Genomic DNA, 25,563 nt, shown 5'->3' with positions numbered 1-25,563 from the left:
GTGGCCCCACCCTTCATCATTATCATGTTGAGGGCCCAGTCCTGAAACATCATGTTGAGGGCCCTATCATTATTCATCCTGTTTAGGGCCCCACCCTTCATCATCATCATGTTGAGGGCCCCATTCTTAATCATAATGTGGAGGGCCTCATCCACAATCATCATGTTGAGGGCCCCATTCTTAATCATCTTGTTGAGGGCCCCATTCTTAATCATCATGTTGAGGGCCCAATTCTTAATCATCATGTTGAGGGCCCCATCCTTAAACATCATGTTGAGGGCCCCATCCTTAAACATCATGTTGAGGGCCCCATCCTTAATCATCACGTTGAGGGCCCCATCCTTAATCATCATGTTGAGGGCCCCATCCTTAATCATGTTGAGGGCCCCGTCGTGTGGTATGCGTTTGGCGTGCATGCGGCCCCTCAGATGAGTCTCTCCATGGGCGGCGGCTGGGTGATGTTCCACATCTCCACACGGGAGCCCTCCTTCTCCTGCCGGCTGGGGCTGTAGGCCCCGTGCGTGGCCCTCCGGCTGAGGGCCACCACCAGGCCCACGGCGGAGCAGACCACCACCAGCAGCAGGAGCACCGAGAGCAGGGTCACCGGGAGCAGGAGGGAGGAGGACAGAGCCGCAGAGGTCAGCTGGAGAGGGGGGAGGGAGAGGGATGGGGGGGGAAGAGGGAGGGAGGGAGGAAGGAGTAGAGAGAGGGAGGGAGAGGGATGGGAGGGAGGAGGAGAGGGGGGGTGGAGAAGGGGAAGGAGAGAGGGACGGGGAGGGAGAAAAGGGGGGGAGAGATGGGGGAAGGGAAAGGGGGGAGGCATAGAGAAACGGGGGAGGCAGAGAGAGAGATGTTCAGAGGAGGAAGGTCGCGGTCTGAAGTCAAGGGGTTCATACGACCGAGGGTCTTAAAACTGCACAGGTCTTTATTTATAAGCAGCTTTTTCTCCTTCCTCGCTCTCTCGTTCACTCTCCACACACACAAACCACACACACACACACACACATAAATACACACACACACACAAATAGATACAAATGCAGAAATGCACACACACACACGCACAAACATACACACAGGGACACAGACACACACAGACTCAGACACACACACACAAATAGATACAAATGCAGACACGCACACACACACGCACAAACACAGACACAGACACAGACACACACAGACTCAGACACACACACAGACACACACTGGTGTGCGCTGCGTCCCGTGGCTCCGCCTCCGTCAAACCAGCCGCTCCGCCCGCGCGGCCAGCGTGCGCAGCGCTACGTCTCCCGGCACCGCAGAAGAAGAAGAGGAAGAAGCCCCGCCCTCCTCCAGGCGCCGTGGCGTGAAACCTCCGCCCGCCCGCCGCCACCCGCGGAGCCGGGACAGCGCCAACCCCAGCGCCACCAGCAGCACGGTCGCCAAGACAACCAGACAGGGCGCCAGCACGGCCGCCAACCGCGAGCCGCGGGGGGCGTGCTCCGTCTGAGAGGGGAGGGGGCGGAGAACCTCCGTCACGCCTAGGACACGCTGCTGACACGCCAAGAACACGCTACCGACACGCCAAGAACACGCTACCGACGTCGCCAAGAACACGCTACCGACACGCCAAGAACACGCTACCGACACGCCAAGAACACGCTACCGACACGCCAAGAACACGCTACCGACACGCCAAGAACAGGCTACCGACGTCGCCAAGAACACGCTACCGACACACCAAGAACATGCTACTGACACGCCAAGAACATGCTACCGACACGCCTCACACCAACATGCTTCCAGCTGGATTTAACACCCGTTTAACACCTGATGAAACACCCGTTTAACACCTGATGAAACACCTGATGAAACACCTGATGTAACACCTGATGTAACACCTGATGTAACACCTGATGTAACACCATACGTAACACCTGATTTAAAACCCGATGTTACACCTGATGTATCACCATACGTAACACCTGGTGTAACACCTGATGTAACACCATGCGTAACACCTGATGTAACACCTGATGTAATGCCCGATGTAACACCTGATGTAACGCCCGATGTAACACCTGATGTCACGCCCGATGTAACACCCGATGCAACGCCCCACGCAGGGGATACTCACTTTTACTACCGGGCCTGTAGTCCCAGAGCCAGGGGTCACCCTGAAGCAGGTCTGACCCACAACACACGCGGCAGACGCACCAATCACCATCAAGGCTCCCCGACCATCAACGACCACCCAGAATCACCCACTGCTGATCTGAACATGCAATGTCCAACCCCCCGCTGATTCAGTAGGGACGAGGAGGCGGTTGTCACGGTCACCGGTGTCGGTCGGGGAGGGGGACGGTAACTTACGTCAGCGAGGTGGCTCGGTGTCACGGTGGTGAGGCTCTGGGCTGTAGAACAGAACCAACACAACCATCCACGTAATGCAAACTCGCCTTTAGATCGTCTTATCATAACACTATACAATACATAAGTTAGTTGAGTTGAACACACAGGGTACGAGCAAGTAAAGATCAAGAATTACAAAACCCAGGCAGAAAAGTCGACGGAAGCAAATCCCAGAATGGAGGAAGGCGGCGGGAAAAAAAAAAGCCAAGAAAAAACCCAGGTAGTCTGCTGTCGCCAGCACATCTCCCTCCTCTCCTCTGACTCCCGCGGAGAGAGAAGCTAAGGAGTGCCTACCTGTCAGGCTAACGTGGGAGCTAGCTGCTGTCAGGGTGGCGGTGACACCAGCCGCGCCGCACAGCCTCCAGCCAGGCCCCGCCATCCCTCACCCCCCGCCGGGGAGACAGCGATGCTGCGCGCTAACCAGTCTCTACGGTACCACCCCCCCTCACACACACACACACACACACACACACACACACAGACAACAGCCACCGCAGAGAGAGTTTGCCTCTGCTGTCGTACATTATGTACCGTGTGTGTTTGTTTGTGTGTGTGTGTGTGTGTTTTCATGGGTGTTTGTGTCTATTTCTCTGCAGGTATAGGTGTGTGTGTGTCTCTGTGTTTGTGCTGGTACAGGACACCTATATGTGTGTGTGTGTTTGTGCTTGTGCGTGTGTGTGTGTGTGTGTGTGTGTGTGTGTGTGTGTGTGGGATAAGCTGCCCTCATAAGATTCCCCAAACCCATGTGAATGCCACCAGCTCTCTGCTGAAGCAGCAGATCGCTCTGTGATGCCATCTTTTTTTCCCTTCTCTTTTTCCGCTGGCGAAGCAGAAGTCTCCTCTCCTCTCTCTCCCCTCAAAGGATGGCCGCCTCAGCACAGACGCTGACAAACCACTTCCTGCCCCCCCCCCCCCCTGGTCCCACTGTTTGAGCCACCGATCACTGAGACACTCACGCAGGCAGAAGGCCCGAATCAAGGGGTGGCAAACTTGTCTCCTTTGAGTGTGCCGGAGAGCGTCGGATTATTCCGGGAGTCACACCTTCCCTCCGTCTTGTTAAGGAGATTAAGCTGCTATGTTTGGCCCGCCGCACGCCACCTGAAGCTGCACACGCCGCTCATACACGCACACAGGGACGAGCGCACGCAATCACACGTACACACACCTGCACACGCATGCACACGCACACACAGATACGCACACACAGACACACTGGCACACATGCACAAGCACGCACAGATGCAGACATGCAAACGCACAAACACAGGCACACACATGCGCATACACGGCCACACACACACATACAAACACACACACACACGTACAGACATTGCCCCAAGGACAATTGGCACATCTTAGTTGTAGTTCAATCATTCTTGTTTGGTTGGCATGTGACGAATGTCAGTTGATTCTTTAATGGGTACACAACAGTATGAAGCAATGACATGACAAGGGAGTGTTTGGGGGAAACAAATCATGATTGACAACAGAGACCAACAGAGACGAGATGACAGATCAAAGATGCTGAGAAAGTTTTTTTTTTTTTTCTGTTTTATTCGAAAACAAGAAATACAGTCAATGACACTAAGCTGAAGACAGAATGAATGAGAGGACATGAAAGTGAAACACACAATAACTGACAGACAAATACAAACAGATGACATGCTGGAGACATCTGTCTTACTGCTACACAAACAGAAATCACAGACAGACATGTAAGACGAATGAAGAAGAATGGGACGGCATTCAAACACGCTTCTTTCATTAACTCTCTTTGGACATGGATTTAAAGAGTCAAAGCAAACCCCTCACAACAAACACAGGCATATTAAAGATATCTTTAGCTCTTAAATACAATCTTCTGACAGTCAGACCATCAGACACAAGGCCCAAACTTACCACTACCATCAGCCAATCAGCCCCAATAGTGACCTCAATCAATCACAACTCTTAGTTAGTTTTTTGTTTACTCTAATGTCAGCCTGTTCACTAACAAACAGGTTATATACGTGATGTCTCCGACAAATGAATCCATTACTACCCTAGTACAGTGACACTGTCACCAAAGAACATACCTTTGGCATACATATAAAATACATCCTTTGAACTCATTTTCTAATCTGTGCAAATGCAAAACTGTCATTTGATTTTGTTTTCTAGTGCTATGTTCCTGTAGCTGTGTTTTTATAGCATGAATTGTTCATTTGTATCAGCTGGTTAATATATGATACTTATATAGCTGTTGTGATCATATGATGATAGGAGCTCTGGGACTTTGGTTTTTGTAATAGTGGGATGTGTTTTAAGGTGAAACTGAATATTTGTGCAGGATTGTTTCTTAAAATTCCCTCTTTTGACAAAAGTGAATGCCTTTTCACATTCGTTAATGATATTATCCATATCGAGGTAATCGTTGACAGATATGCTTATATCAGATGTAATAATGTATGTAGATGTACATTAGATGTATACTTATATTAGATCCCAGCCAGCTTTCCTACTCTACTAGTGTGAAGCTATGACCTATTGGCCTCCATAGATTACCAACAAACACATTATTAATTATCCTAAGGTAAAGACAAGGAGTCATTTTAAGGCACCGTCAAAGCTCTGAACTAAACACTGAAACACTATCTTAGTTTTTACACTTAAAGTGATCTAGTGATTATGTATCTGGATTAAAACGTAGCACAGAGACACACACACACACACTCTCACAGACAAACACACACACACAAACATGCTGTGCACACACACACACAGACACATACACATGCGTACATCCAGACCCAGACCAGACACACACACTCCCACAGATAGACACACACACACACACACACACACACACACACACGCTGTGCACACACACTCAGACGCATACACACACACAGACACACACATACGCATACGCACAGCCAGACCCAGACCCAGACACACACACACACACACACACACACACACACACACACACACTCACACCCCCAGACCCCAGTCCCAGACCCGGGGGGTGGTGTCACTCTTCCGCCCCCCAGTCCACCTCGGGCTCGTCCTCGTCCAGCCGCAGGATGAGGTAGGAGAGCAGCTGGAAGAGGTTCTGCCACAGCAGCACGGCTACGTAAAAGTAAAGGTCGCTTACGTCCGTCTGGCAAACTTCCCCCGTGAAGCTCATGTCGCACACGCACGAAAACTTGTTGATCAGGTTGCGGCAGTAGCCCCCGTTCAGACAGGGGTTGGACTTACACTCGTCCACCTCCTGCTCACACCTTGGAGGGGGAGGGGGGGGGGGGGGGGGAGAGAGAGAGACGGGAAAGTGAGAGGTGAGAGAGAGACATTGTTAGATTGGAATAGGTATAATGGCAGATATATAGATGGATAGACCATTGTATGACTGTTATATTATGGATTTCTGTACATTCAATGCCTACAGAGATGGGTAAAGACTCATACTGTGGCCCAGTTTCATTCCCTCCATCGTCCCATTACCACGTCTTTTGCACTTTACTTGTTCTGAGACTGACAGAGGGATTCTTAATCAGTCCCCATGGGGAAAAACACCTCACCCTGACTGCTCCCGACGAGCTGGCTGTCGCCTTGCATGGTTGACACCGCAGCCGGTGTGTGGATGTGTGCATGTGAGGCAATATTGTTCAGCACTTTGAGTCGCCACTGGTTAGAAAAGTGCTGAATAAACACAGAGTCCATTCACCATTTAACCACGAGGCATTTCATCATGCCACAAAGGAACCCAGACACACACACACACACACACACACACACACACACACACACACACACACACACACGCACACATCCCTCGAGTGAGTCTGGTGTACAAAAGAGAGGTTCGACCTACTAAGACGAGCGGTGTCTCTCCGCCCCCCCCCTCCCAGTTGCTCTCCCCCTCCTTGATCCAGGAGGCACTGGTCCCAGTGCAGAGGGATAAGGTGCCCCACCCCTCTAAGAACTTAAGGGCTTGTGGTACGAGCCAGAAGCTGGATCTATTCTTAGACACCAGAAGGGGCCAGATGGCACCAGTTCAAAGCAGGAGGCCAGGGCATGTGTTAACTCTCCCACCGTCCTCTCCTGATTCCCTGCTCTGCTTCTATAGATGCCTTTTATCCTTGGTCGCGTTGCTAAGAGTTTACTGGCTTTTGTTTCAGTGTTTCTGTCTTGTTCTGGTGCTTCAGTAGCACTGCCAGACCAACCGATGCTTCGGAAGGTTAAAACACTTTCAATGAAGGCACAGTAGAACATTTGGAGCATTTTTGTTGTGGACATCCAGATAACAAAAAAGTCTTCTTTCTTGCGTCTTGGTGCTCGAGAGATCAGTCCGCAATTCAGCTTATAGTCCAACACAATGAACCTTTATAGTTCCCCTAGTTTCTTCCCTTTTTATTGATCTTATTCATTTCCATGCCAACCCAGCTCTTATGAATGTGATTAAATGGTTAGATAACCAGATATGCTTTGAAATATTGCATTGAATTGTGTTCACTTTCAACAGGCAACCAATTATGGAGCTCAGCGACTCTTGGAACTTTGTCTGAATTGGGGTGAAACTCCAACCCTGGTCTACTTCGCCTCCACCCCATCCCTCGCCAGTGAAACCTGCCGACCAAGTTGTGTACACTTGCTGACTGGCGTCTTTTCAAGTAGGGCCGCAAAGTGTCTCTGTATCCCGCGACCTGCAAACATGCAAATAAGCAACTCGGAATCCCTGCAAGCCAAAGACATAAATCAACCTCCGCTCCTCTCAGAGTCTCAGACCCCCCCCTTCGGTGTCAGCCATCGCGGGCGGGGTGTGTGGGGGTGGTACGGGTGGTGATGTGGGGACGTGGGGGGGGGGGGGGCGGCGTCTCACCGGTGTCCAATGAAGCCAGGCCGGCAGTCGCAGGACAGCTGGCGCTCGGTGCAGTTGCCCCCGTTGAAGCAGGTGTAGTTCCGGGTGTCGTCGCCGCAAATGGACACGGGGAGCTTGGGGGGCCGTCTGGCAGATGGCAAATTCACAACACCCCCCCTAGGCATCAAGCACGCATACAGATGACTTGATACAGGTCTGAGGGAAGGTGGACAAGGTGTGTCTGTGTGTGTGTGTGTGTGGGCATCAAGCGTGTACATGTGTACGTTTGTGTGTATGTGTGTGTGTCTACAACAAAGGCTCTAAAGATCTCCGGCTGCTCTTAATGCTACAGGGACGATCACATCACACACACACAGACGAGACATGGGCCGCGTTTCGTTCCAGGCTTTAAATAAAAACGGCAACTCTTTAACTCTGAGAGCAGAGAGCGTTTTGTTGAGTGTGCGATGCGCGTACTGACTGGGAGACAAACACGCAGCACTGAACAAAGTTGGAACACGAAAACAAAAGTACTTACATATTTCTGACAACAATGTACCACGGTATCTCTTCAACTCGTTCACTAGAGGGGAACAGAGGCGAAGAGAGAGAGAGGGAGAGAGAGAGGGAGATAGAGCGAGAGATGGGGGAGAAGAAGAGATGCTGAGGTTGAGATACAGGGGAAGAGACGAAACAACAACAAAACATTTTCTCTGTTGGTTGCAAAGATGTTGGCAATGAAAGGAGAGCTGTGCGATTGATCCAGTTGCTTGCTGAGCGAGTTGGTTCTGAAAAGCTGTGTGTGTGTGTGTGTGTGTGTGTGTGTGTAGCCTTTGTGGAGAGCGAGCACTCAATGTTTTGTGTTTTCCTGCACAAGAAAGAGCTATAGCAGTGAACGTGTGTGTGTGACCGTGTGTGTTTGTGTGTTTATGGGGATGCATAAATGGTTGAGGGGGATTCCCCTAGTGTGGCTACAAGGCTAACGGCAGATGACAGGCAGGCGGCGGCGGAGGAGAGGCACTAGCTGCTCTGAACCGGTTCTTCAGTGCTCCCATTGTTCCACAGACAGCAGAACTGCGAGTCTCACTGGCTTCTGAGGCGCCGGGGCGGCTGACGGGAGGACGTGGGAAAGTGCTTACGGAGCAGGGCCGCGCTTTGTGGTTTTAACGCGCTCTCTCTCTCTCTCTCTCTCTCTCTCTCTCTCTCTCTCTCTCTCTCTCTCTCTCTCTCTCTCTCTCTCTCTCTCTCTCTCTCTCTCTCTCTCTCTCTCTCTCTCTCTCTCTCTCTCCGCTGTGCGAACCGCGGGGTTGTGTTTCTCTCCCCTCGCTGTTTTGTTTGTGTTTTCTTTTCAAAGGCGTTTTTTTCGCGACTTTAACAGAAAAGTGTGTAGCGCGGCGCGCTTTTGAAGACGCAAGGCGCCTCTGAAATCAGGCGCTGTCGTGGTTGTGTCGGGGTTGTTTCTGACGCCGTCACCCGGTGGTTAATGTCAATACGTCTCGTTGGTGCTGAGGACTGGCTTCTGTTTTAAACGCACCTATTGAAATGTGGAGAACATCGTCTACTCGAGTCTGGCGCGCTGCATGTCGTCTAGTCCTGTCAGTCGTGTCAGCTGACACTTCAGCGTTGCAACTTGCTGTTTTTTTTGTTAAACTTCATTCGAACACTTCAACAAATCAACACACTTGGGTGTAACCCTATATCTAAACAGATTTTCGATATCATTTACACTTCATTTACACACCGCTTCGTATATTTTCAGTTGGTCGTGCTGACATCACCCGCTCTCGCCCACGGCGGCTATCGCAGAAGCTGACCATTTCGGACCTGGCGGAGCCTAACGTCAATATCTAACCCTAGAACTAACACACTGTTAAGCTTAGAACGTGAATCTTAACAGTTGAGGTCATCGATGCAACGTCGCGTCTAGAGGCAAATTCTCCGCACGAAAAAACCAGCGGCGAGAAGCGACGAAAGGCGCGTCGCGAACAACCTGGTTGAGACGGATTCTTCTCCACGCACACGTTACACTATTGGCGGTGTCCCTTGCGTCCCCCCCCGCCCCGCAGGGCCTTACTTGCAGAGGGGCCCCGTGTAGTTCTCGGCACACAGGCAGGCGTAGCGTCCGGGGCCGTGCAGGCAGGTGGCCCCGTGGCCGCACAGGTGGCCCTGGCAGACGTCCGCCTCCTCCCCGCAGTCCGGCCCGGCGAAGCCCACGTGGCACGCGCACTCGTACCCGGGGCCCGCCACGCTGCAGTTGCCGTGGAGACAGGGCCCCGAGGCGCAGGTGTCGACGGGCACGCCGCAGCGCCGCCCGGCCCAGCCCTCGAGGCACTCGCAGAGGTGCAGGTTGAAGAGGTCCCGGCACCGGCCCCCGTTCAGGCAGGGGTCGGGCTCGCACACGGCCCCGCCCCCGCACCCCCCGCCGGCCGGGGGCGCCGACGTCAGCTCGAAGCGCTCCGCCTGCGGCCGCGGGACGCCCAGCTGGGCGGGGCCGAAGTAGGGCAGGGCCACGCCCCCCAGCTCCACGGGGCCCAGGCAGCCCACCAGCCCCCAGCCCACGCCGGGGCCCAGCCCCCCCAGGAAGATGTCCACGCCCCGCCGCAGGAAGTTGAGGTTGCCGCCCCCCGGCGCGGCCGAGGTGCTGGCCCCCTCCAGGTCCTCGTCCAGGACCAGGGTCCAGCGGGACCGCCGGGACCAGGGGGCCGCCATGAAGAGGTGCACGCTGTGCCACTCCCCGTCGCTCACCAGCCGCCGGCTCGTCAGGCTGACCGTGGACAGCTCCTCCTCCTCCTCCTCCACCCCTTCCTCCTTCTTCTCCTCCACCCCTTCCTCCTCCTTCTCCTGCTCCTTCTTCTCCTCCTCCTTCTCCTCCACCCCTTCCTCCTCCTCCTCCTCCTCCTCCTTCTCCTCCCCCTCCTCCTCCTCCTCCCCCCCTCCGGCGTGGCTCTGCAGCTCCATGCAGAGACGCCCGTCCTGGAGGGAGAGGGTGATGAAGGCGGAGCCTCTCTCGGCGTGCAGCAGGGCGGCATGGCGGCGCCGGGTGCGTAGGCTCAGGGTCAGGCTGGCGACGTCCCGAGACAGGAGGCCGCGCCCCCGGTAGGACAGGATGCTGCTGTCGTTCAGCAGGGTCACGTTGGAGAGGCCTGGGGGGGGGGGAGTCACTCACAAGCTTCAGCAAGAGACTCCAGAACCAGAGTCACTGGTTCAGGGTTACTTAGCCTCCCCCCACCCTCCTCCTCCCTGACTCCCCTGAAAACTCCACTCTTAAGCAGTTGTTGTGTGTTGTACTCCCTGTCACTTAATGTACACACTTGTTGAAGTGGTACGCCCTGGCACTTAAAGATATAACTTCGCATTGTGCGGCATCTTCTCCTATTCATCCGTGTTGTCTACGGGGAATGGGTTAACCTAGTGATAGTTAGCGCTCGGCATTTGGTTCTGGGAACATCCTTACTGTACCGACAGCCACATATTGTTGTTTCTCTTTCTTCTGACAAATGGACTTATTGTAAGTCCATTTCTAAATCCACTGCAGGCTGAAGGTGAAGGCCCTGCGGGGACACAACGTGAGGACGCTCACTCACAGGTGTAATGTAACTGTGGAATGTGGAATATGGATGGTCTGGTAATCTCCGGGGCTGACTTGCCCTCTCTGGCCAGCAGGCAGCGATGCAAACCATCCCTAATCTCTGTTTTAAAGGGACTAATCTGGCCGGGGTCCAGGGGAGAGCATATGGCAGGAGCAGGTTTAGTCCGGCTGTATACAGGAAGCATGGATGTTGTTGCATCACATGTTTACACAGTACAAGACAGAACCATTGGCGTCCAGGTGGGAGTCGAACACCCAGCACGCCCACTACGGCCCTAGCCTGCCCCTACCTGTCCCCCCAGGTATAACTTTCCTTGATTGTTCCTAGTTCTAACTCTTTATAGTTCATTTATTCTGGCTCAATGACTCTTATGCTTTTTTTATGCATGCTGTTTTACGCTTGTTGAAAACATAATACTCTGAATATACCTCTGTCGGTACAGTAAGGATGTTCATTGAACCAAATGCCAAGCACTCACAATTGTTAGGTTTATCCTGGAATTCTTACTTAATTATTCCCTAAATCTTTCCTAAATCTCCTTAACTTTGTAAATGTGTCGTTTACACCATCTTTATTTTATTCCCATTTTCTTAGCTGAATGATTGACCGAATCCCCCAGGGTCTGGCTCCCTGATGACGAGCGTCCGTAGGGAACGCTGGGGCTTCCCTCCCTGAGGACTTACACTCGAACCCCTGGTGGAGAGGGTGGCACACTGCGCCCGCGGGGCAGGGGTCCGCCTCACACCAGCGGACCTCCTCACAGCGCCGCCCTGCTGTGTGGGAGGGGCAGGTGCAGGTGAAGTGGTCCCACAGGGTGAGACACTGGCCTCCGTTCAGACAGGGGCGCCCTGGAGCCACAGGGGAGGAACAGAGGGTTATTGGAGGGGAGACACCATTTGTGGAAATGTCTCGTCTTTTTCCGAGAAAAGGTCTTAAAGTCAGGTTAGGTTTTTAAGGTTTAAAGAGATGTGAGAAGGAATCCATTGCGCTCATCTTACGATTAGTCCTGCTCGTTCTTGATCATCTCGACATTGCACTAATTTTTTTGGAGATTTTGTAAAGAAAATGCCTTAAAGTTTGACGTTTTTAAGGTTTTAATAGGTGCAAGAAAGTATCCACCGCACCAAAGCTACGAACCTTAGCAATCATCCTTAATTATAGCAAATAAAAAAAAAGAGTACAACAGCATCTATTTAAGATTTTGCTATCCTCAAACATGGATTTTTAAAACCCCAGCTCCGACCCCTGACCTGTGACACGGCCTCTGGGGAAGGGACAGCCCCCAGGAACCTCCTGCTGTGAGGGCAGCCCTCCGAGTGACCCCCCGGCCATCTGTCATGCTACCTGGCCGGCCACCAGAAAGGTGCATGTGTAACAACGCATAACAGAAACGTGCTGTTTAAAGGCAACAGCTTGGGACCCGCTCCCCAGGGGTTAAACGCTCCCACGCTGCCGTGAATAAAACAGACAACCACTTAGCCTCCTGAACGCCCTTTGGCTGCGCTGCATACGTCATCTATCAAGTGCGTTACTGCGCCGCACCCCCCAGGGAACGTTGTCTTTCCCTTGCAAGACAGTTTTCCCTGCAAGGGTTGAACCAGAGTCATTGTTCCTTCAAGAAAGCTCTGGAAGGGTTTTAGCGTAGATCTGGGTGGAGGTCTAAGCTCCACAAGGCGTTCCTCTAGTCTAGAAGGGTTCTAAAGAGCTCTGGGAGGGCATCAGGTTGAAGCACCAGAAGGCTTTTTAAAACACCTGGAAGGGTTTTAGGGATCTCTGAGGGGGCATCAGGTCGAAGCTCCAGAAGACGTCTCTCTGGTCTGGAAAGGTTTTAAGGAGCTCTAACCGGGCTGCACTTTGAGCTCCAGTAGGAAGCTCGGAAAGCGTTCCTCTAGTCTAGAAGGGGTCCCAGAAGCTCTGTGGGTCTCCACTCACCAGGCAGGCGTCGTCTCCGGTGCAGCCCTCGCTCACGTTGACCATGGCCTCCAGGGGGAAGGGCCTCACTGAGGCCCCCCCGATGCTGGAGAACCGCAGCCTCCTGCCGTTGATCCTCAGGTCCTGCACGCAGCCCTTAAACGCCGACCCCGGCCCCTCCTCCTGCAGCCCCCCTACGGAGACCCGGTCCCCCGCCCGGACGTCCAGGGGCCTCGCCTGGGGGGCGTGGCCCTGCTGCTCCTCCCCCACGAACAGCCTGACTCCGCCCCTCGCCCCGCCCACCTCCACGCTCACAAAGCGGCGCTCCCCGTCGCTGAGCGCGCCCCGGGACTCCAGCCGCTCCGAGCCGTTGACCTGAACTGTGACCTTTCCGCCCTCCAGCCACATGCGCAGGTACGGGCCCCCGTCGCTCCCGTCGCCGGGGGCGACGGCCAGCAGGAGCCCCGTGGGGCGCCGCGTCCGCAGGAAGAGCGAGACGGCGAGGTCCGGGCCGAGGGGGTCCGTGACGGAGAACAGGGCGGAGCTCAGGGAGTCGCCGCCCCCGAAGCGGGCCGGGGAGAGCTCTGTAGGGAGGAGGGGGAGGAGGAGGAGGGGAGGGGAGGAGGAGGAGGAGGGGGGGGGAGGAGGGGGAGGAGGGGAGGAGGAGGGGGAGGAGGAGGAGGAGGGGCAGGAGGAGGAGGAGGAGAAGGAGGAGGGGGAGGGGGGGAGGAGGGGGGGAGGAGGAGGAGCAGGAGGAGGAGGAGGAGAAGGAGGAGGAGGAGGAGGAGAAGGGGGAGGAGGAGGAGGAGGAGGAGGAGGAGGAGAAGGGGGAGGAGGAGGAGGGGGAGGAGGAGGAGGGGAGGGGAGGAGGAGGAGGAGGGGGGGGGAGGAGGGGGAGGAGGGGAGGAGGAGGGGGAGGAGGAGGAGGAGGGGCAGGAGGAGGAGGAGGAGAAGGAGGAGGGGGAGGGGGGGAGGAGGGGGGGAGGAGGAGGAGCAGGAGGAGGAGGAGGAGAAGGAGGAGGAGGAGGAGGAGAAGGGGGAGGAGGAGGAGGAGGAGGAGGAGGAGGAGGGGGGGAGGAGGAGGAGGGGAGGGGAGGAGGAGAAGGAGGAAGAGGAGGCGGAGGAGGAGGAGGGGGAGCAGGAGGAGGAGGAGGAGGAGGGGGGAGGAGGAGGGGGAGGAGGAGGGGGGGAGGAGGAGGAGGAGAAGGAGGAAGAGGAGGCGGAGGAGGAGGAGGGGTAGGGGGAGGAGGGGGGGAGGAGGAGGAGAAGGAGGGGTAGGGGGAGGAGGAGGAGGGGGGAGGAGGAGGAGGAGGAGGGGGAGGGGGGAGAGGGGGGGGGGAGGAGGGGGGGAGGAGGAGGAGCAGGAGGAGGAGGAGGAGGAGGAGGGGAGGGGGAGGAGGAGGAGGAGGGGGGGCAGACGGGGGTTAGCTTCAGAGACCAGAACGCTACGCACAGAGGAGGACAAGATGGCGGCCTCCCTGTCCCATAGGAGATGGAGTAAGCGCATGTGATGTTCTGTGATATAGAATGATGATGTCAGGATTATTTTGTACGGAAAGAAATGTGTTTTAGGAGGAAAGAAACAGTGAAAGCTAATTAGAAACTGAACAGCATCTGTCAGCCCAACGGACGCATTAACTATAATCTAGACACATCAGGTAATGTGATTGTGAATATAGAGAGGAAAGAATGAAGAAAGGAGCAGGCATTGAGATCAGCCAGCTGCCCTGTGTGTGTGTGTGCGTGTGTGTGTGCGTGCGTGCGCGTGTCTGTCTGTCTGTCTGTCTCCAGCATCACCACATTCACCTGTAGCTCCACTAGAACAGATCCCAGATACAGAGGAAACGAGACGTTGCATTTGTTGATAAGGAGTTCCAGAACGAGATAACGAAAGCCTCGGTTGTGTAATCTCACGATGCGTGTGTGCGTGTTTAATGACATTACGTGTGTGTCTGTTTGCCAAATCGTCACTCCTTCCACCGGCCAGAGGATCAAGGGGTGAGTGTAGGTTGTATGACTCTCCAGCAAAGTCATTGTTATCAAATCCTCTCTGACAGAATCAGGAGGCTTTAGGTAGCATTACATACCAAGAAAACTTAAATGGTGATCCTCAATACTCCCTATTTTCCTTTACATGCTCACCTATTCTACAGTTTGGCAAAGTGTGCTAACATGGGTAATATGTGCCATCTCCTTCTACCACAGAATCTCTCCCAGCACTAATCCATTTGGATAAGAGGATCTGTCACTCTCTCCTTATCGCTCTCTCTCCTTCCTCCTTCCTCTAAACTTGCTGGCCTCGCTTGCCCTCCAGCCAGCTTCGAGTCACACATGATCCAAGGAGAGTTAAATGACCTGCTTGATACTCACTGACCCATGGCGTCTTCCCACTTCCTGCTCGATCCATACTATCACATAGAGGTTTGATCGGTGTTCCAGAGTGAAGGGACTTTGGCTGCACATTTCAATCCTTTCCCAAACTTTTCTTTTTCAGAACTAACCTTACTCTATTCTGTTTTCGCTGGGTGTTCACACTCTATTCTATCTGTTTCTGTGCTGTATTCCTCAGTCTATTCCATCTGGTTCTGTGCTGTATTCCTCAGTCTATTCTATCTGTTTCCATGCTGTATCCTCACTCTATTCTACCTGTTTCTATGCTGTATCCTCACTCTTTTCTATCTGTTTCTGTGCTGTATCCTCACTCTATTCTATTTATTTCTGTGCTGTTTGGCTGGGTGTGCCCACTGTATTCGCTCTGTTTCGGTGCTGTATTTCTCACTCTATTCTATCTGTTTCTATGCTGTATTCCTCACTCTATTCCATCTGTTTCTGTGCTGTATCCCTCCATCTGTTTGGCTGGGCGTGCCCACTCTATCCTATCTGTTTCTGTGCTGTTTGGCTGGGCGTGCCCACTCTATCCTATCTGTTTCTGTGCTGTTTGGCTGGGCGTGCCCACTCTATCCTATCTGTTTCTGTGCTGTTTGGCTGGGCGTGCCCACTCTATCCTATCTGTTTCTGTGCTGTTTGGCTGGGCGTGCCCACTCTATCCTATCTGTTTCTGTGCTGTTTGGCTGGGCGTGCCCACTCTATCCTATCTGTTTCTGTGCTGTTTGGCCTGGTGTTGGCTGCTCAGCGTATCAGGCGTCTCTCCCTCCGGGGGGGGGGGGGGTTGAACGTACCCTCTCCACAGTCGGGCCCCTGGTACGGCCGGGGGCAGCGGCAGCGGAGGGCCTGCCACAGGTTGAGGCAGCGCCCCCCGTGGAGGCAGGGCGCGTCCAGGCAGCGGTCCCGGTGGCTGCAGCCCGCCGTCACGTTGAGGGCGGAGTCTCCCAGCCACGCCTCCGGCACCACCAGCTGGCCGTCCACCAGCACGTCCCGCATGCAGCCCACGAACGCCGGCCGCCGCCGCCGCCGCGTGCCCGCGGGACCGCCCGGCGGCCCCCCCACGAAGGTGTTCTCCAGGGGGGACGGCAGCCCCGACAGGGAGCTCCGGAGGGCTGCCGAGGCCCGGCAGTCCCCCTCCCCGCCCCCCCGACAGTCCCCCGCCTCCCCCAGCAGCGCCAGGCCCAGGGTCCCGTTCCTCAGCAGCACCTCCACCGAGTGCCACTCCCCGTCCGCCACGGACCGCCCCAGCTCCAGGGTCTGGCTCTCCTCGTCCTCCTCCCCTTCCTCCTCCTCCTCCTCCTCCCAGTCCTCCTCCTCCCAGTCCTCCTCCTCCACCTCCTCCTCCTCCTGAGACCCGACCGAGGGCCCCTCCCTCAGGGTGAGGCGTGGCCGTCCCCCCCGGAGCTCCAGGCCCAGCAGGAGGCCGCCCCCTCCGTCCCCGCCGTCCCCGCCGCCGCCCCGCTGGAAGAGCACGGCCCCGGGCAGCGCGGTGCGGAAGCTCAGGGTGACGTTGCAATAGGCCTGGCCGTCTGGCGCCGGCGCCGGCGGGCTCTGCAGCCGCAGGTGGCCACCGCTGAGCTGGAAGGAGAAGGCGGTGGGGGTCTGGCACAGGGCCCCCGCGAGGCCGGGGGGGCAGGAGCAGGAGTAGCCGTGGGTGTTGCCGTCGTCGTGGAGGAGGGGCCAGCAGCCGCCGCCGTTCTGGCACTGGTGGCCGTCGCAGCCCGTCAGCGGCACGGCGCAGTCCTTCCCGCCGTAGAGGACGCCGCCCTGGCTCCGCGAGGGGCACAGGCACGTGTAGCCCCCCGCGCTGGGCTCACAGCCGCCTCCGTGCTGGCAGGGGGCGCTGGCGCACTCGTCCACCAGCTCCTGGCACAGGGAGCCTGGGAGAGAAGGGGTTCATCATGGAGGAGGGAGATTGGCTGGTGAAGACGACAGATAACACCAGCGAACTAGCCCTCCAAAGTGACTCACAGTAAGAACCAACAATATATGGCTGTCGGTACAGTAAGGATGCTCATAGAACCAAGTGCCAACACAATCAACAATCGCTAGGTTAACTCGTTCCCCGTTTACAACAAAGATAGCTGGGGTAAGGCGATACACGAAGCCAGGTACAAAGGACCGCCTTGGGGTCGCAGTTCTCTAAACCACAAACACAACTCCTACGGCACAGGAACGTGTCTGCGGACTACAGACGCCAGGCGTGAGAAAGCCCGGCTAGCTATCGTCACGCACATCGACGTTCCGTCTCTCCGCGCCTTACCTGTCCCCAGCAGCAGAACTCCCCAGACCCACCAGGTGAGTCTCCACATCATGCAGGTACGGCTTCCACCAGGACCACCACCATGTGTGGATCTAGATCAACCAGAGCATGACCTCCGAGCGTGGCTCCAGAATCCAGAGCCAGAGTCTAGAAGAACCAGGACGTAACCTCTCCGAGCGTGGCTCTGGGTGAACAATAACACGACCTCTGAGCCGGGCTGTGGATTTACCGTAACACCTTCCCCGCGCATGTCTCTAGAGGAACCCTAACCCCCTCCGCTCCGTCGGGCTCTAGTTGAACCATAACTGGACCGCCGACGTGGGCGGCTCTAGAGGAACCCCTAACCCCCTCTGCTCAGCGTGCGGTAAGGTGGATCCCGTGGAGAACGCGCTCGCTGGCTGTGTGAGCGGCAGAACGAGCCTCGTTCCTAGCGTGCCTGTCTGCGGCCGGCTGAAACACTGAGGGGGTTACGGTCAGCAGCCCGGGCAGATCCGGGGGATTAGGCTAATGCTATTTAGCCACCTTGACAGCAGGAGTGTGTGTTAGTGTGTGTGTGTGTGTGTGTGTGTGTGTGTGTGTGTGTGTGTGTAGGGGGGGGATACACAAATCTTGTGTAACGCACAATCTACATCACAGGTGTATGTGTAAAAACCAAACTAAACAAAAGCCCTCTTTCGTCGATACAGGTCGAGGCCGGCCGTGAATAAGATGATTTTGCCGCTCGATGTGTGAGCTGTATGAATACGTACGCTGGTTTATACACAACCGGTGTCCACTCAAACAGGTAATCATCATCGTAACCATACTGCTGCACCTGTGAACACCCTTCCCTCATTGTGGGTGGTTCGTGTGCACTTCCTGTTACGCCTGTAGCACGCTATGAGGTCACCGAGGTTGGTCGTTTTTGGAGAGATGTAAAGAATTTGTAAAAATAATGTAGGTGAAATCAGCAGTTCAGAACTTCTCTGAGATGAGTAAATGCTTAATTCAGCTGAGACTTGTTACTTCGTGTCCGCCGTGTGTGACATCTGTTGGTGTGTGTGTGAGCCGACCACAACCCCCCCACCCAACAGAACTGAACCCCTACACCTGAAGCCTCCCCCCAACAGAACTGAACCCCTACACCTGAAGCCTCCCCCCAACAGAACTGAACCCCTACACCTGAAGCCTCCCCCCAACAGAACTGAACCCCTACACCTGAAGCCTCCCCCCCAACAGAACTGAACCCCTACACCTGAAGCCTCCCCCCAACAGAACTGAACCCCTACACCTGAAGCCTCCCCCCAACAGAACTGAACCCCTACACCTGAAGCCTCCCCCCAACAGAACTGAACCCCTACACCTGAAGCCTCCCCCCAACAGAACTGAACCCCTACACCTGAAGCCTCCCCCCAACAGAACTGAACCCCTACACCTGAAGCCTCCCCCCAACAGAACTGAACCCCTACACCTGAAGCCTCCCCCCAACAGAACTGAACCCCTACACCTGAAGCCTCCCCCCCAACAGAACTGAACCCCTACACCTGAAGCCTCCCCCCCAACAGAAATGAACCCCTACACCTGAAGCCTCCCCCCCCAACAGAACTGAACCCCCAACTGAAGCCTCCCCCCCAACAGAACTGAACCCCCAACTGAAGCCTCCCCCCCAACAGAACTGAACCCCTACACCTGAAGCCTCCCCCCCAACAGAACTGAACCCCTACACCTGAAGCCACGCCCCCCCAACAGAACTGAACCCCTACACCTGAAGCCTCCCCCCCAACAGAACTGAACCCCTACACCTGAAGCCTCCCCCCAACAGAACTGAACCCCTACACCTGAAGCCTCCCCCCAACAGAACTGAACCCCCAACTGAAGCCACGCCCCCCCAACAGAAATGAACCCCTTCATCTGAAGCCCCCCCCCCCCGGACCTCACTAATTTCCCAAACCCTGGCCCCTCCCTGGCTCCTGGGGTACCTGTGGTTCCCGGGGGACAGCTGCAGAGGAACCCCTGGGCGGTCTGAGGGCTGTAGGGGCCCAGCAGCAGGGCCTCGCTGCCGTACAGGGCCTGCCAGGAGCGCTCCACGCAGCGGCCCCCGTTCAGGCAGGGGCCCGTGGAGCACTCCCCGATGTCTCGCTCACACTGGGGCCCGCTGAACCCTGGGGGGGGAATCAGAATTATATTTCATTTATTTTATTTATTTTATTCATTTATTTGTGAGTATGCGTGTGTGTTTGTGTGTGTGTGTGTGTGTGTGTGTGTGTGTGTGTGTGTGTGTGTGCATTACATGTGCAAGACTGCCAGTGCATTGTACATTAGTGGAGGGAGCGTGTGCAGACGGATTGTCATTTTAAACTACCTGGCCAGCATTTGCAGGTGTAGTTGCTCCCATTGTCCTGACAGGGGGCGCTGTTGAAGCACGGTTCGGACTTGCATGGCGGCGCAGGCGGTTCACAGTTCTGGCCATTGCAGACACAGCCATACCTAGAAAGCGGTTGTAACGCCGTATTACAACGTACAAAAAAACGGGTTGGTTGTTTACTTCTAGCTCTTAAGAGGGCCTATTTCCAAAGGAGAACAGAATAAGATGATGTAGTGTGTAGGGATCTTGAGCAGCTCAGTAATAGCTCCTTGTCCACTCACCCGTCTACACTCAACCCCTCTAAACACGGACCCCCGTCCTGGCACGGCCCACTCTGGCACTCGTTGTTTTCGCAGCGGTCTCCGTGGAAACCGGGTGGGCAGGTGCACGCGAAGCTCTGGTTGGTGTCATGGCAACCGCCCCCGTTCAGGCACGGCTGTGATTGGCACTTGTCAATCTGCAGCTGGCAGGTGCTCCCTGCGGAGATTAAAGCAGCAGAAGAAGAGGAACAGATGGAGGGGGGCAGATTGGGTAGGTGGGCCCGTCCTTCAGACCTTCTCTGGGTCCTCTGTGGTGGGGGCCTGTGTGTGTGTGTGTGTGTTTGTGTGTGTGTGTGTGTGTCCCGTGTGAGTGTGTCCGTGTGAGTGTGTTTGTTTCTGTTTGTGTGTGTGTGCGTGTGTGCGTTTGCGTGTGTCCGTGCGTGTGTGTGTGTGGTTGTGTGCGTGTGTGCGTTTGCGTGGGTGTGGGTGTGTGTTTCTGTGATAGCGGGGGTCTTTCATGTGTCTGGCTGTGATCTTCTAGGGCAGAGTGCTCTATTAAAATAGGAGTACAATAACAGCATGTCTAAAGTGCACTTCAACACACAGGATTCCTCTCTGCAGCACTAAAGAATATAAATTGAATCTGAATCGCTTTACAAAAATGATTTACTCTGTCAACTCTCAATAACTTTGACACAGTTTTTTCTTCTTTTGTGAAACAGTTAAAACACATAAGAAACGACAAGGAAGAGTCCTTCATTTCTGAAGACTCGTGCAAATGAAACCACCTCTCGCAAATGAAATCGATCGAAACATTCGATTAATCTGATGGCAATCATTAAAACATCAATCAGGAAATCACAACCCTTCAAACATCGCTAAAACGCTACGAGCCCAGAGGAACTCTCCCTCAGGGCGGAGACCCTCCCCGTGGGACTGACGGGCAGGTGCGGTCCAGGTGACTCACCTGTGAACCCCGGGGGGCAGTGGCAGGTGAAGCGGCCCACCCGGTCCTCGCAGGTGGCGCCGTTGAGGCAGGGCGTGGAGACGCACTCGTTGACGTCGATCTGGCAGCGCCGTCCCTGGAAGCCCGGCACGCAGAAGCAGGAAAACCCGTTAGCGCGGCTACGGCACAGCGCGCGGTTCTGGCACGGGTCCGACGAGCAGGGGTCCGCTGTGATTGGCAGCCTTCCAGGGGGCGTGGCTAAGGGCAGACAAGGGCGTGGTTCCGTGTTAGACGACAACACGCGCTTACTCACTCCACAACGATACAAAGTTACCGAGTTATCTTTGAAGGGATCTGAAGGGGTGAACATAACATTTACATTTACATTTAGGGTATTTAGCAGACGCTTTTATCTAAAGCGTACATTTGTCCGAAGAAAGAGAAACAACAATATATCTCTGTCGGTGCAGTAAGGATGTTCATAGAACCAAGTGCCAAGGCCTTAACAATGACTAGGTGAACCCATTCCCCGTACACAACAAAGATAGCTAGGAGAAGTGGCAAAAAAAATGATTAGCCTTGTTTTTCTACATGTCGTTTTGTTTCCTTCACCAGATTTCCTCAATTTTCAGGTCCATAGTTTCAGTGTATTCCTTCCACATGTGTATCCTAGCCTTGGGCTTGGCTTCTGTGTTGAAACTGTTTTTAATGTGATTTACTGTCAGCATGTTTGTTTTTCTTCCCTGCCCTGTCAGTAAGGGTTAGGGTTAGGGGTTTTGTTGAGCTTAGTTTTTAGTCAATCCCAGTCAGCCAATAACATTTTTGCAGCATATGTTATGTCTTTAGTTTTCTCTGCAAAAGTCCTTCTGTATTTTTTTGGTTTAACCTCCACCTGTCTCTGGTTCTGCGTCTGGCTCCTCATGTTGAACTCTAACAGATGCTCAGTCTGTGTATGGTGATGGGGTCTGGGAGGAATCCCTGTCATCATCTTTGATGCATTTCTCTCTGCTTCTCGTCGTGGTGGACACTGGGCCTCACAAAGCACCTTGGCACCGTTTCCCCCCGGTAACCCATTCTCCATCCCACCATCTGCATTCCGTCCATCGCCATGGCGATGGCCCTCGACAGGAGTCGGTTATTTTGGGGGGTGTATTCCTTTACGCCCACAGCTCCAGCAATCAGCGGGGTGTGTGCGAAGCCCGCTGGGCCTGGGGCCGTGGGTCTGCCTCTTGTTTCAGTCAGAGCACGCCGCCCATGCTAATGAGAGGCTCGGCACGCTTCCACTAAGCCCCGACCGACTGACGATGTTCATTCCAACAGCAGCGGCCCTTGACAGACTGCTGCTGTTTCAGATCGCTTTCAAAGGGGGAAATCAAAGAGACGTCCAGCCTTTCACTGCAAATACCCTACTGATGACATGCTGCATGTGTGCACTCTCAACGATAAAATGCACTATCTTGATGAAGCTTTTATTTTAAATGTTAAATAATAACAGAGTTGCAAACTTTCGTCAGATGGATTTTACTTCAGATTAATCAAATTAATAAAAACAAGGACCAGACAATCTTTATAGAAACGGGAAACACAACTGGGAGAGAACGACGGGACCCAATTGAAACCATCTCTAACGGTCTGGGCCTAATGGGCTGTTCAGCTCAACAACACACACAACGAGATAACGAACAGAGAGGGCTATCAAACAACCGCATGTTGCTACAGGTTGCCATGACACCCCACCCAGACAGGACCAATGGAACGGATGAGAGGCTGAGGGCGTTGCGTGACGAGTTGGAGGAGGACGTCGCAAGACAAGAGGCCGACTCCAGCTCTGCTCGGAAACTGTGCTGCTCCTGGAGCGGGCCGCAAAAAAGAGTGAGAATATGTATCATATTTGTGCTTTATTTTAATCATAAATACGTTTTCAATGATGAAATTATGCTAATTTTATTTTCTTTCTCAGTTTCTTTGCTTTAAGCGAGGAGCCCATCCAACTCATTTCCTTTCTCATTGTCAACGCTCTGTGAGAAGCACCCGATGTTTGATTCAAGGATGCAATCAGACTCTGAAGATCCTGAAGAGGGCAATCACATAGCCTTCACCATCCTGCTCATCCTCCTCCTCCTTATCACGAAGGTCAGTCCATTTCCCAGACAGGCTGGCGGCTCTCTGAAACAGCAGAGTGCAGACGTCTAGACTTGGACTATCCTGCTCTAGCAGTGACTCAGAGGGGGTGGAAGGCACAGGGCTGGATCCTTACAGTGTCAATAGGGCTCGGACTATATGGCCATTCCAGTAGCTCAAAGGTGAGACAGAGGATTCCAAGGTTTACTCTAGAAGCCAATCCAACTCTGGTTTTTGGTCTCATGAATGGACATGAGCTCTAAGCTTACAGTATGTATGACCCTACTATGTATGGCACGTGGGTATCTTAATAGATGTATGCCGAATAGCTAAGCATAGAAATGAGCGGGGGAATTCATGTTAATGAAACAAGATGACCTCCACTCTGGCCTGTTGCAGACAGATGGGTCCTTCTGGAACCCAGAAGCAGGCTGCCTGCCTGCCTGAGCTCTGGCAAGCCGCACATCCCACACACACACACGCGCGCACACACACACACAGACCACACACACACAGGCACGCACGCACACACCTGCACACATGCACTTGAACACCCACTCACGCTCACACACACACACACGCGCGCACACACACACACACACACACACACACACACACACACACACACACACACACACACACACACACACACACACACACACACACACAAGCACACATACATGCACACTATCAGACCACACACAAAGAAGCACACACACGTGCGCTACATGCACACACACACACACACACACACAGACACAGTTTGTAAGGGTTCTTTCATATGTAAATGAGAAGCACAGCCTCTGTTAGGGTCCTATCTGCGAGCCGTAGAATGGTACATGCGGCGCCCCCTGACGTGTCAACTACACTCTGACCAATGGCGTGTGTGTAGGGGGTGATAACACAGTCAAGTCATATGTGCGTCTAGCCTTATCCATTTGACTGCAGAGCCAGCCATTCCCCTCTGACCTCCAACGCCCACCCACCGCCCATGGGAGAAACACGATCAACCCCTATTGTTACCCATGTCTTTTCATGCTATAGATATCTTTAGAAAACGTCCACTTAGTCACCGCAATACAAGCAATGATGTCATCCCGCTCCGCTAATTGAAATTCAGAGCAAGGCCATGATGAACGACGGCCTATTACCACTGCGAGCAGCCGCGGGATGAATATAAGACGGTGGACCATAGCGTATTATGAAAAGAAACCGAGATTTCCCTTTTGGAAATAAAATATCAATGTTAAAGATATGATGTGTACAGTAAAGGCATGAAACACGTCATTTTGCATAGGCCGAAATAAAGGATTTAACTGTAAAACGACACCATATTAATTTTAATGCTATAAAACCACAAACTTTGCGATTGTAAAATGAAGGGAACTAAAATAAAACACAATGAAACATTGCAGCATACTGATGAGAAAATAAGTAAGTTATTGGTTAGGGTTAGTGGACAAGTGCTGTCCACAAAAAAGTTAGCAATCAATACGAAAAGTCTAAAACGGGTCGAAAAATGAAGAATAGCGGAAAAAGTAGCTTACCACCTGTCCCAAGAAGATCCACAACGTAAACGAAGCATAAAAGTACTTCTAAATAACAACCACGCGTAAAATCCATCGTCGCGACCAGGGACACATGCTGCTCATCTCCAGACGAGGCAGAGGATGCTGTCAGTGGACTGCCTGCAGCATCGCTGGGGACCGACTGTCGTCAGCCGCACTCTCCCTTGAGTTCCCCTCGGCCCCTTTCGGGCCCCCGAACCATCGCGGCATCACTTGATGCGCACTTCAGCGGCGCGTCAAGTGATCCCGCGATGATTGGAAGCAGCTGGCTGATGGACACCGAGTGGCAAATGTTCATCGTAACACGACCGACTGAAATTAGCAATGAACGCCCACATGAACACGCACGGACATACATATTTTATGCAGGGCCGTTTCTATTTTTTCGGAGGCCCAATGAATTATATTTGAGGGCCCATCTTTTGGGAAACATTAAGAGGAAAAGAAGCAAGGTCTGTTAAAACTCTTCCAATACATTTTTCTCTTTCCTTTCTCTTATCAAACATCTCAACTGACCCCAGCAGTTTCAATAAATGGGAAACACTGGGGCTCCCCTACATCAAGGAACTTAACAGATTCTGCTTTATAACATCTCCCTAATGCACATAACATAATTAAAAATCCATAACAGTGCATCCAAGTAGGATAGGCAGGGTATACTTTTAGCATACCTATATGCTATAAGTAGCATACCTATACCCTGACATCAACCATCTCCATTTGTTGCTCAATCCTGCTCAAACAATTAGAATAAATTATTTTAATATATTTTTTATATAATATTTGCATTGCCCTTACTCACAGTTACAGTCTCAAATGGCTTAACAGGCATTATATGTAGAACAATACAATACAATTCACACTTCTCTAATCCAGATGCACGTGTCTGAAAGTGACACAGAACAAATATAACACAAAGATGCAGTCACCCTTTATGGCCA

The 25,563-nt window shown here is 53.5% G+C and overlaps 2 protein-coding genes across 3 annotated transcripts; both read right to left on the bottom strand.

Moving 5' to 3' along the window:
• Nucleotides 1–278: 278 nt before the first annotated feature.
• Nucleotides 279–24,920, bottom strand: crb1 (crumbs cell polarity complex component 1; the record flags this gene model as incomplete). Its single annotated transcript, XM_079739293.1, has 15 exons — nucleotides 279–643; nucleotides 5,531–5,657; nucleotides 7,256–7,381; nucleotides 7,773–7,817; nucleotides 9,309–10,015; nucleotides 10,109–10,377; nucleotides 11,508–11,672; nucleotides 12,753–13,319; nucleotides 15,915–16,341; nucleotides 16,456–17,000; nucleotides 19,342–19,524; nucleotides 19,725–19,849; nucleotides 20,009–20,204; nucleotides 20,955–21,191; nucleotides 24,836–24,920. 15 exons carry the CDS (start codon nucleotides 24,918–24,920, stop codon nucleotides 425–427), a joined length of 4,023 nt encoding a protein of 1,340 aa, XP_079595419.1. The 3' UTR covers nucleotides 279–424.
• On the bottom strand, nucleotides 664–2,878 carry LOC307078151 (uncharacterized protein). 2 transcript variants are annotated; one of them, XM_079739786.1, is made up of 3 exons: nucleotides 2,689–2,878; nucleotides 2,356–2,396; nucleotides 664–1,488 (listed from the first exon to the last, which is right to left on the bottom strand). In XM_079739786.1, exons 1-3 carry the CDS (start codon nucleotides 2,771–2,773, stop codon nucleotides 1,243–1,245), a joined length of 372 nt encoding a protein of 123 aa, XP_079595912.1. In that variant the 5' UTR covers nucleotides 2,774–2,878; the 3' UTR covers nucleotides 664–1,242. The 2 variants fall into 2 exon arrangements, with proteins under 2 accessions (XP_079595912.1, XP_079595913.1); XM_079739787.1 differs by lacking the exons at nucleotides 2,356–2,396; nucleotides 2,689–2,878 and adding an exon at nucleotides 2,120–2,339.
• Nucleotides 24,921–25,563: the final 643 nt, after the last annotated feature.

This window comes from Pollachius pollachius (genome assembly GCF_949987615.1).
Source record: "Pollachius pollachius genome assembly, chromosome: 7".
NCBI lineage: Eukaryota > Metazoa > Chordata > Actinopteri > Gadiformes > Gadidae > Pollachius > Pollachius pollachius.
The sequence above is the reverse complement of the archived record's forward strand: the minus strand, read 5'-3'. Positions and strand labels throughout refer to the sequence as shown.